At 36.8% G+C, this 12,599-nt stretch overlaps 1 protein-coding gene across 2 annotated transcripts; it reads right to left on the reverse strand.

Annotated features, from left to right (window-relative positions):
* Positions 1-309: 309 nt before the first annotated feature.
* LOC131425622 (protein singles bar) lies at positions 310-11,735 on the reverse strand. Of its 2 annotated transcripts, XM_058587650.1 has the most exons (3): positions 11,202-11,735; positions 633-785; positions 310-564 (listed from the first exon to the last, which is right to left on the reverse strand). In XM_058587650.1, exons 1-3 carry the CDS (start codon positions 11,553-11,555, stop codon positions 487-489), a joined length of 585 nt encoding a protein of 194 aa, XP_058443633.1. In that variant the 5' UTR covers positions 11,556-11,735; the 3' UTR covers positions 310-486. The 2 variants fall into 2 exon arrangements, with proteins under 2 accessions (XP_058443633.1, XP_058443632.1); XM_058587649.1 differs by having other exon boundaries at positions 310-785.
* Positions 11,736-12,599: the final 864 nt, after the last annotated feature.

The raw sequence follows: 12,599 nt of genomic DNA on the forward strand, positions 1-12,599 counted from the left end.
GTTGTTGCAAATTAAATTCCAGTTTGAAAATTGTGCAAAATCGAGGGCACACACAATTGCAGATGTACTTTATAATATCGTTAATAATAGGTATGATCTCATGAGAAGACACGTTTCATGATTTTCATAATTTCTTAATCATGGTACCGGCGGTGGATTTTTATCCGTGTAAGAATCCTTCCAGGTCGAGGTTCGAGCATATGATAACTGGTTTGTAAGATCAGGGCCCCACGCATTGAACTGAAATCACTGTAGCTCTAAGTGTGTACCCCACAGAAGGTTTTCCAAGTTCAATGGAATCAAAATCTATTTCTTTCAGCGTTTTTTTGTTATTTTTTGTCAAAATAAATGCATACCTGGTAATATTCATGCTAGTACAAATATATGCCTAGTTACCTAGTTGATTTTTACACACTAAAATTAATATTGCACTTTAGATAATATGAAAATAAATAACTACAGCAGTCGGTCTTAGTCAGTTTGTTCCTATGAATATCCCTTCAAATAGCGATAAGATACAAATGCGTCCATTCCGTAAACGATTCCTACGATAGATCCCATGTACTGAAAAAAATCAAAAAAGAATTAAAACGATCTATTCTAATGTTTTTTATGTGATTAGACTCTCTTACATAAACAGCCGTCATCGCCGGATAGGCACTGTGAACTGCTCCCGTTGATTTGAACAGTAGAAATTTGGGGTAGAGCCAAACGTTCACTGCAAAGCCCAGGTAGGACGAAGCACTCAAGTACATGAAACAGGCTATCCCGTTGTACATCACTTCCTGTGAAATGGAACATAAAGGATTGATTTAAATTTTAAGCATATTTTCTATAACATAACTAACTTTTCGGGTTTTTTTTTTAAATTTGTACAACAAGCACATATTATCTTTCGATTTCTTCACGTTCTTTCACGCTCATAAGTCATTAAAGCAATTCAAACCAGAATAAACAGTAGTCCTACGTTACTCGTTTACGTCCGGGACGTCAGAAGGGATGATTTAAGCACTAGTGAGTCGAAGACGAAACGTGAAGAAATTACCATAATAAGTTTTTGTACTGGGATTCGTTTTTGTTTTACCAAAATTGATCTAGACTTTTGAAAAGGGCCAAACTTTTTGTATTATTTTTTTTACAAATAGTTATTGTCGAAAAATAACGAATCGCTAGTGACCCGATATTCGCAAAAAGTATCAGTAATAGACAAGAAAAAAACCTGTTTTAATCCACCTAGTGGTGTAATGATGCCTTTCTCATATCAATCATACTATCATATATAATACTGCGATACTTGAAAGAATAACCGAAATCGGTTTGTTTGACCGTCTACTGATAAAAACTATCAATTGGAAAAGATTTGAGGTCGATTTAGAAATTTTTTTAAGGTTTTTCCCCATTTTCAGTGATGGTATACAATTTTTGACCCACTTTACCCTATACTTCCGGATCCGGAAGTCGGTTTCGCATGAAATTTAGGAATTACGTATGGGACCCCAAGACCTTTCATTTGAATCTAAGTGAAAATCGGTCGCGCCATCTATGAGAAAAGTTAGTGCACTTATTTTCACAATTTTATGCACATTTTTCCCCATAATTCCGGAACCGGAAGTCGGATCCAAATAATATTCAGGAATATCCGAGAAAAGTCAGTGCAAAAAAACGTTACATACACACATACGCACACACACACACTCACACACACACACACACACACACAGAGAGAGAGATATTTTGCGTACTCGACGAACTGAGTCGAATGGTATATGACACTCGGCCCTACGGGCCTCGGTTCAAAAGTCGGTTTTCACAGTGATTGCATAACCTTTTCTAAAGGGTGATTTTTTAAGAGCTTGAGAACTTTTTTAAACAATAAAACGCATAAAATTTGCAAAATCTCATCGGTTCTTTATTTTAAACGTTAGATTGGTACATGACATTTACTTTTTGAAGATAATTTCATTTAAATGTTGACCGCGGCTGCGTCTTAGGTGGTCCATTCGGAAAATCCGCTTTTTTATCGACAAATTTTGTTCAGCGATGAGGCTCATTTCTGGTTGAATGGCTACGTAAATAAGCAAAATTGCCGCATTTGGAGTGAAGAGCAACCAGAAGCCGTTCAAGAACTGCCCATGCATCCCGAAAAATGCACTGTTTGGTGTGGTTTGTACGCTGGTGGAATCATTGGACCGTATTTTTTCAAAGATGCTGTTGGACGCAACGTTACAGTGAATGGCGATCGCTATCGTTCGATGCTAACAAACTTTTTGTTGCCAAAAATGGAAGAACTGAACTTGGTTGACATGTGGTTTCAACAAGATGGCGCTACATGCCACACAGCTCGCGATTCTATGGCCATTTTGAGGGAAAACTTCGGAGAACAATTCATCTCAAGAAATGGACCGGTAAGTTGGCCACCAAGATCATGCGATTTGACGCCTTTAGACTATTTTTTGTGGGGCTACGTCAAGTCTAAAGTCTACAGAAATAAGCCAGTAACTATTCCAGCTTTGGAAGACAACATTTCCGAAGAAATTCGGGCTATTCCGGCCGAAATGCTCGAAAAAGTTGCCCAAAATTGGACTTTCCGAATGGACCACCTAAGACGCAGCCGCGGTCAACATTTAAATGAAATTATCTTCAAAAAGTAAATGTCATGTACCAATCTAACGTTTAAAATAAAGAACCGATGAGATTTTGCAAATTTTATGCGTTTTATTGTTTAAAAAAGTTCTCAAGCTCTTAAAAAATCACCCTTTATATGAGAAAAGCAAAAATTAATTCTATGCACTTTTTTCCTAATTAGGCCTACCTTACAATACATAAACGGTTGGAAGGAAACATAATAACCTACCTTGAGACAAAATTTCATTGAATTCGATAATGGCGCACTTTTGTAAATCGACTTCAAATTGTTAAATATATTTTGTTCAGTGTGGGAATCGAATAGACGAATTTTGCACCAAACCGTATTCAGATTTCATTTAAACTTTCTCGGCATCATATAGATTGTCACAAAAAGCCACTTTGCTTACTTTGTTTTTTTTTTCAAAATTGATCTAGACTGTCTTTTGAAAAGGGCTAGATCATTTTTACCATTTTTTTGCAAAAATTACAGTCGAAAAATGACAAATCCTATGAAAAAATGTTGTGCTACTTATGCTCATAAAATTAGTCTAATTTTCGAATACAGATAAAAACTTATCAAATCCTACACTGAAATAATCGATCTTAAAAATTTTAGGTGAAATTATTTAAAACACCACTCTTTATTTGAATGTAACTGCATTTAATTGGAATCTTGAACGATAATGAATTCCAGTTTAGTTAAGTTTTCAACAAAAAGACGCTGAATAAAAATTCGATCGTTTTCTATACCTAATTTTCATATACATATATATATATATATATATATATATATATATATATATATATATATATATATATATATATATATATATATATATATATATATATATATATATATATATATATATATATATATATATATATATATATATATATATATATATATATATATATATAAACAGGTAAAAACACTAAGGGGCTGTCCATAAAAGACGTCACGCTTTTTTGGCAATTTTTGACTCCCCACCCACCCTTGGTCACAAATTGTCACAGCAGCAAAGACCTCCCACCCCCCCTTATGTTTCATGTCCCGAATTCTAAATAAATAAAATTCATCTAAATACATACTCAATATGTATGACAAACCATACAAATATGAGGGAAAAATCGCTGTCATTAGATTAAAAAATATTCCTAAAACTACAAAACCATCAAAATTATTTTAATCATATTAATTATATAATTTAATAAAAGTATTTGATTGGAATTGATGAAACATTTAAATCATCTGTTTTAATTCTCCTAGGGGTACACAGATATATTATTTCTTTAACTAAGGAATAATATTTGTTTAGTGTAGCATACAAGGCTGAGAAAATAAAATTCAAGACCTCATCAAATCGAGATCACTGCCGAAGAAGATCGCTTGTGATCTTTCCCAATATGGATCTTTTCTGATCAGTGATCTTTAAATTACATCGATCAAAATCGGTACGGATCTTTCGTCACACAAAATCGGTAGTGATTTTGAGCTAAAATGATTCTTGATTCATGTAAGTTCAATCATTGGATGATTCGATCAGCTTTGATCTTGGTGGAGGAAAATCACATATGATCAAGATAAGACATGACATGATCTATGTTTGAAATCATTGATCCCCCGCTGAGGGGTGTAAAAATTAGTAATAACAGCAATCCTACAGGAATTTATAACTAAGGATTACGCGTGTCAATGAGACATTTTCAAAATCATGGAACATTGTCAATTTTGTATCTTTGGGAAATTGTCTTTTAACACTCCTTATCAATAGAGTTGGGGAAAATACCGGTTTCGTTACGTTGCGGTTTACGTATAGTTTCAACATATATTCTCGTTTGATGCATCCCGTGTTCGATTTCGCAACCGTTGTTTCATTCGCATAAAATAAAACGCTTATTAACATGAATTTAATTTATGAAAGTAACAGGAGCACAGAGTTTGAGCACACAGCAGGCGCTGCGTTTGAAAGGCGCGTTTGAATTGCCCTAGCAAAACTTGTACTCCTCCCGGGTAGATGTGAATAGTAAACGAAAATCAAAATGAGAACAAATATTACCATCATATCTTGTCTTGATATTCCTGTGCTGTCATAGCAATACTTCATATTTTCTTAATATTTAATCGAAAGAATCTTCTTGATAGATTAGACAATCTCTATTTAGCATCAAGATTTGTTATTATATCTTATTTCGTTATTGATGAGGCATACCAATTCCATTAAGTACAATTGATCCAGTGGTTCCTTTTTCGAATGAATAAGATAAGAGAAATTCTTATGATATACTATTCTCAATGCGACCGACCAAACAAACTTTTTAAAATTCTTTCATTCTTTGTGTGGTTTATATTCCACATCTGCTTACTACCTATCATAAGATTTCCGAAAGTTTAAAAATCCATAATTCCAATCGATTGATTCACCCAAACTTATATACATTGACTAAAATTGTCAGTGCATAACTTAAGTCAAACCATTTGAAGGCATCTTTTTTTACTTATATTAGGCAAAATTTATTAATTTCGCTAATTTACTCACCCCTCCGTGCACTCTTGCTGATCACAACAGAAATGATTTCCTGCGTCATTCATTTCCTATTTTACAAGAAGAAGCTTTTACATCAACAAATCTACGTTTTCCTATAGAATGTAAACGTTTATTGTGGAGATTTTTTCAGAAAATAGGGCAAACCAGTAATATAATTAGATATTTCAAAAATGCGCTCATTGAAAAAATTGGACGTCACATTCCAACAACCCTCCCCCTTCCCCCTGTCACAAAAGGTCACGTTTTGTGAAATACCCCCCTTCCCCTTGCGGCGTGACCTCTTTTATGGATAACCCCTAAAGACTACAGTTTTTTTACGAACCTACTTAATACAAAATAGTTAACGCTATCTTCATTCACTAATGAAGATTTTCATTTTATGCATTTGATATGTTCCACATATGTTCAAACCCGGCCAATATATGCAATCTCTTCCGGTTCCAGAGTTATATAGTAAAATATGTTTCAAATTTTATATCGTCACATAAAGCGGCGAAACAAAAAGGGTAAATAAATTCTAAACTGGCCTCGTAGCCGGTAGCCATTATCAGTAGACAAACGAGCCGATTCTGGCTATCCTGGTTCCCGATTTTCGATTAACGACGGTAGATAATACTCAAAAATGGATGACATGACAGGGCCAGTCTTACGGTCCTATAAAATACTGCATATTTTTATTGTGCTTTTAAGCAGGGCATAAAATGCGCCAGAATCGTCGCAGAATAGCGAAATAATGAATCACTGGTGCCAGGTTGCAGATTTGCATGGAAATTTACCGATTTCTTTTGTAAGCAGACTTTGCAATTTTGCAGACTTTTAACAGGTTTTTGAAACTTTTTTAAAATTGCGTTGAGCTTCTTGTTTGTTTTTTTTCTCGTCATACTTATACAATTACCAATTGCATTGGAGGAGTTCTAGTATGCAAACTTGAAAATTTTACCTGGCATCTCTGCCAGAAGTTGAACAGTTGTTTTAACCCCTTCGCTGTCTGTTGTATTAAATTTTCAGCATTTTTATAACAAGCATTAGAGCGAACAGGGAAATAAATCATCTGGTGGATTGAAGGCAATTACAGATTTAAAAGGTAATTTTCTACAGCGATAAAAATTATTTGTTTGTTCACTGAAAGCACCACCAATCTGTCAAAGATGACTGAATTTTTATAGTAGACGATTACGTGTTGTACGCATGCATTTGTGATGGTTTTTTATGCTCAGATCACAGCATGCTGTGCGTTTGGCAGTTTTGAAAGAAAAAAATATGGATAGCTTATTTTCGATACACTCCTTAGTTAATATTCGAGTCAAGCACGAGGTTTTGTAGACAAAGACATCGAATAATACAAAGTATCATTGTATAATCAGTTTTGCAATGGCTGAGTGGAAACATATATTGGAGAAACCAAATGAAAGAGGAACTTAACATCAAAGATGATTTATTGGAAAAAGATACGCTCAGAGACAGGACTCGAACCTGCGTTCTGACGCGTTCCGTGCATTCTGAACCTTGTGATAGACACAGCTCTAAAACACGGTTAGACATGGTAGAACGTACATCGAACATGGTCTACATCCTGACCGTCACGCCGTGTCCAAACATCTTCTCTGTCCATCAAACAATAGTCTTCTCGCTCTATACCTATTTTTCCGCTCAAGCACTGAGTAGGAGAGTGTATTTATAATCGTTAGAGCGTATAGCCCCGGTCTGCCTTACACCAGTTTGACCGAATGGTCGAATGATCTTGAAAGACTGACTAAAATCATCGTTAACTGTAATCTATACTGTGAAAGTGACTGTCAAATGAGATTAATTTTAGGTTGAATGCGGTTACTAAAATTTTGCTTATTGAACGAAAATCTCACTGTGGGGTGGTCTATACATCTTCTGTTTTGACCACAATTCGATAGTCCCACGACAAAAGAGCCTAACTGCAAGTTTCTCTATGTTTATTTTTTCTTTCACTTTCTACCGGATTGATTTTATATTTGACGCCTTTCGCAAAACTTTCAGGTTAAAACCTTAATTTATATTGGAAATTTTCAAAGAATTGCAATAATGGCTCCGTAATAATCAAAAGAGGAAGTAAACAGAGAGAGAGAGAGAGAGAGAGAGAGAGGCTGTCATTAACAGGTAGCCCCTTTTGTCGCTGGACTATCGAATTGAACAATTTCACATCTCTATATCGCACACGGATGCAGTTAAAAAATAAAAATGGTTGTCCAATCTTAACCTCATTTTTCTCGAATTTCGTTTATTCCACAGCTAATGGATTATGGCAAATCGCCAAAACATCCAAAAAAAGTTGCGAGCAATGCAGCTAAATTATTCCTAAGTTGGCGTTTATGTTTCGACTGTTTCTTACTAAAAATATCCACGCGGCAAGCAATTTGTAGCTGCGGCAAGATTTCGAAACCCTTCATCACCACTGCTTCAATGAACAGCGAAATATACATCAAGGAATGTTTACAAAAAAGACTTCTACCCATGATTCGAAGCCACAAGGATCCTGTTGTCTTCTGGCCAGATCTTGCTTCTTGCCACTACTCGAAATCAACGGTAGAATGGTATACTACCAAAAATGTCACTTTCGTCCCAAAAGACATGAATCCACCAAATTGCCAACAACTTCGACTAATTGAGGAATTTTGGGCATTAACGAAGGCACATCTTAGGAAACATGTCTCGGGAGCCGAAACCATTCAACAGTTCGAAAAAGATTGGCAAAAATTGTCAAAACTTGTCGCCAAGAAGTCTGTACGGAATTTAATGAGGAACGTTCGCATGAAGGTGTGCCAGCTAGTCTACAAAATGGCTAAGTAGCAAATGTTGAGAATAATATTCTGTTTTGCCTTTCTCATATAGAAAGGTTATGCAATCACTGTGAAAACCGACTTTTGAACCGAGGCCCGGAGGGCCGAGTGTCCAATACCATTCGACTCAGTTCGTCGAGTACGCGAAATGTCTGTGTGTGTATGTGCGTATGTGTGTATGTAACGTTTTTTTGCACTAACTTTTCTCGGAGATGGCTGATTTTCACAAACTTAGATTCAAATGAAAGGTCTTGTGGTCCCATACAAAATTCCTGAATATTGTTTGGATCCGACTTCCGGTTCCGGAGTTATTGGGTAAAATGTGCAAAAAATGAAAATATGTTTTCTAGCTTTTCTCATAGATGGCACGACCGATTTTCATAAACTTAGGTTCAAATGAAAGGTCCTGTGGTCCCATACGTAATTCATGAATTTCATCTGGATCCGACTTCCGGATCCGGAAATATAAGGTAAAGTGTGTTAAAAATTGTATACCATCACTGAAAAGGGCGAAAAACCGTAAAAAGTTTTCTAAATCGACCTTAAATCTCCTCCAATTAATAGTTTTTATCAGTTTTTATCGAAGAAAATATTTTGAAGAATACCACAGTATTATATATGATGGTATGATTGATATGAGAAAGGCATCATTACACCACTAGGTGGATTAAAACAGGTTTTTGTAGTCTAAAATTATCAGTATATCGAATAAAATTTGAATATCGAACACTTGTGAATTATTTACAGCGAAATTAAAGTGCGTTCATACTTTCTGGGACAGTCTTTACTGCTATCAACAAATGTTTATTTGTACTGATAAATCTGTAGAATGAGAATGTTCGGTAGTTCGGCTGTTCTAAACTCGTCAAAAAATGAAAAAATACCGAATGAAGTTCAATGTGTTATACCATAGAAAGAGCGGATAAAAAAAGCTGAAAATTCAGTTCCATAATCCAGGTCCAGAATTTATGTTCAGAATTCCGTTCCAAAATTCTAGCCCGGAATTCAGTTCCAATTCTCACATCCAGAATCCATGTCTAGAAAACAGTTCCAAAATTCATTCCTGGAAGTGTAAAACTCAGTCCTAAAATCCAGGGCCAGAATTCAGCTCGAACATTCAGCAACATTCAGTTCTAGAATCCATGTTCATAATTAAAATTCAGTTCAAAATTCATGTCCAAAATCCAGGTTCAGAATTCATCGCCTCTGGAAATCTAATTCTGGAATTCAGTTGCAGAATCCTGGTCTAGCAACTAGTTCGACAATGCAGTACCGGATCCAGAAAAAAAACAAAGTTCAGAGTTCTGTTCCAGAATTCAACTCTAACATTCAGTACCAGGTTTCAATTTCTGAATCCATGCCCAGAATTCTAATTCAGAAAACAGTTCCTGCAGCCAGATCCAGAGTGCAAGTTCCAAATTCTATTTCAAAAACCAGGTTCACATCCCTGGTTTAGAATTCAGTTTCAATTTTGCTATTCAGAATCAAAACTCAGAGTTCAGTTCCTGAATCCAGCTCCAAAATTCAATTACATAATACAGACCAGAACCTAGATTCCGGCTCAGGTCCAGATTTTGGAACTGGAACTGGCTCTTACCATATCACAAGTCCAATTTCAGCAGCTTTTTCGCACTCAAAATAATTGCTCTCAACCGTGCTTAACACTGAAGAACTTGAACAATGCTTTTTATTCATATATTCACATCATCCGGTTGGGTCGCTGATATTAACAAGCCTTCATTTGCGAAATTATAAATGTTTTTCAAGAAAAAACTGTATTTTTATGTCGAATTCTAAGGTTATGCGGTTTCTTTGTATGCATTACGTGTCCCCACAAAAATTGAGCTATAGTATGCATATTTGTTGGTGAACGCAGGCCCGTATCCAGGATTTCATTTCGGGAGGGGCCGAAAGATTAAAAAATAATGTTACTGAAGATTGCTTATGTACCTAATTCTCTTTGTGCTTTTTACAGCTGTTTTTAACATACACTTTAAACTGTTCCACTGGAACTGATGTTGTATTACATTTCATTACGTTTACTGTCTTGTTATTTCTGTAACACATATCTGAGACATTCTAAATAATTATATGTTTTTGTTTTCGGGAGGGGCCAGGGCCCCTCGGGCCCCCCCTCTGGGTACGTGACTGGGTGAACGTATGTCCTGTTATTTCCCTCCGCATGTGTAAACACCACCCCTCTGCTATGGAAGCTGGTTCCTGAAACCGACGCATTTAGTTTTGGTGGCGTTGTTGTCAACAATATGTTAAGCTACGTTCATACCATACAATCAAGCCACACTAGTGTCAAAAGTTAATTTCTTCAAACCTAGTGTAGTATTCTCTATAAAACAAGTAATTTGCCCTCTTTTTGAATAAGAAAAAGAAATTGTGGTTTATTATAGTTTGATTACATTCCTTCGAAATCGATTCCTTATGTTGGTGCAACCGCATGAAGAACTAGAACCAAAGAACCAAAATTTTCGGCTTCAAACCATTTGTAGGCAGATGACAATCGTGCCACCGGGGTGGTAAAAACTGTGTCCATTCCCAACGTCTAACGGAATAGAATAGCTAAATCACCGCTGCTTTAGGTGGATTTGGCACAACACCACTTCGCTCAATATTCAGTTAAGATTCTCATTGATGACGACAGATTCGATTCTTTTTTTATGATTGACTCCTAAATTAAATAAAAATTACTGTCACTGACAAATATTGTGCTCGCTCTTGGTATTTAGATGCTGGTAGCTATTCTTTTAACATTTATTTAAAATCATTCGCTAGGGCTTCTAAAATTTCTTAGTTATTGAAATATGTACGACGAAACTAGATTGAATCAAAACACAAGAAACGGGAAAATGGGTAACGTTCTTTTAACAGCTGCCGGAATCCAATTGGATTTCCGCACACAACAAAACAAAATTTCTGACCTTAAAAAAAGACACTTGAAAAAAATTCTTACCGAATAATATGATCTGGTATCAGCATATTTTGCGTAGAAATCAATTTCATTTCACGGTAGAGACTTTCCCAACGAAAATCGAACCAAATTCCCAGCCCCAGCCAAAAACGATTTCGAATCAAATGCAACAAGCGATTTCTTCTCGAACCGGTTGTGGCATCTGATTCGAAATCCATTTGAAAATCATGCTGAACTCCTAATTAAACTCCAGACGCTTGCACTGAGGCTGATCCAACATGACGAAATACTTACGAAAATGGACTGGCGCACCAGGTGAAAGGACCGCGAGGAGATCGCATAGCACAGCAGCAGAATCGTCGTCGTCGTGAGACAGGCCGACACCGTCGTCAGGAACCCGTGGAACGCTTCACCGATATCCTTTGCCGAATCCATGCCGAACTGAATCAACAGCGTCTGACAGAACGACCCCAAAATGATCTCGAAGATTTTTAGGATACCGTTCTTGGACATGAAAAAATCCAAATTCAAACAGGTACAAACCCGACAGCATCCCACCTTCAGACCGCGGTTTTGGGCTTCGTTGAAATGACCTCCGCCACCACGTGCTCCTCCGGCGACCGGCATTCGGATGACGGTTGGGGGCATCGGCAGTGCCGCGTATATTTTTAGACACCTCTTTTTTTTCGGTTCGTTCGTTCGTTTGTTCGTTGTCACACAATTCCAATTCTTCTTGATTCGTCGTTTTTCACGTTCACGGTTTCACTCGCGACGCCCGGCACTCCGATTTGGTTGGTTGTGGAAGACAAACATCTACACGTTTCAAGTGCTTTCTTCAGACTGTCACCTCTCCGTTTCGTGAGCCGTGCGTGCTTCGTGTCGGAGGCACACAGACACAACAGGATCCGTGCAGGGGAGGATGCGAGATTCACCTAAGATTTTGTTTTGTTATTTTTCAACGGTTTACTTTTACTTGTTCGGAGTTTCCTGTTAGGGTGATTTGCCTATTTCAGGTTTACTGAACTCTGGATATCGGGATATCTAATGTTTTATTTTGAAATGATTTTAATCAGTCGTATTTCGTAGTTTTCATTTCATAGTTGCATTTGCATGTCAGACAAATGTGTAAACTTGGCAACAAGTACCAACTAAGCTGAGAGCCCCATGTTTTGAATTTTGTTTAACTTGCGAAAGCCTACTCAAATTTTGCAATCTTTTCATTTTCTTTTCTATCTCATTGTTACTAAAATTTCAAGTTGATTCTCGTCACATCGTATAAAATCGTAGACCTCCTCCAGGAAAAACGGTATCTCCGCGGTATCTGAAAATATCGTTCCAAATGCATCCATTCTTGCACTGCTCGGTTCCCTTTTTTTCTATCAATACCATCGCATACGGTGTGACATACGAAGGCAGATGAACTCTTAATCACTGTCTAGGCATGCAGCCGAGCCGAGCCGAGTCGAGCACATGCGGCATCAGACGGGGGCGCATGTCATGTAAAGAAAAATGTAAAGAAATCTTTAGCATCGGTTGCATCTCCGGAGGCGGTGCATCGAGTTCCGTTCTGATTCTACCGTGTTTTTAGTGAATCGAAGGGTTGTGCTGGTGTGATTTCTTACGTCGTTCAATGACAAGTAAGCCCTGCAAATTAGTTGACATTACACATTCAGAATCTAAGTAAAACTAAAA

The sequence above is a fragment of the Malaya genurostris genome, chromosome 1 (genome assembly GCF_030247185.1).
Source record: "Malaya genurostris strain Urasoe2022 chromosome 1, Malgen_1.1, whole genome shotgun sequence".
In the NCBI taxonomy this organism is placed as follows: Eukaryota; Metazoa; Arthropoda; class Insecta; order Diptera; family Culicidae; genus Malaya; species Malaya genurostris.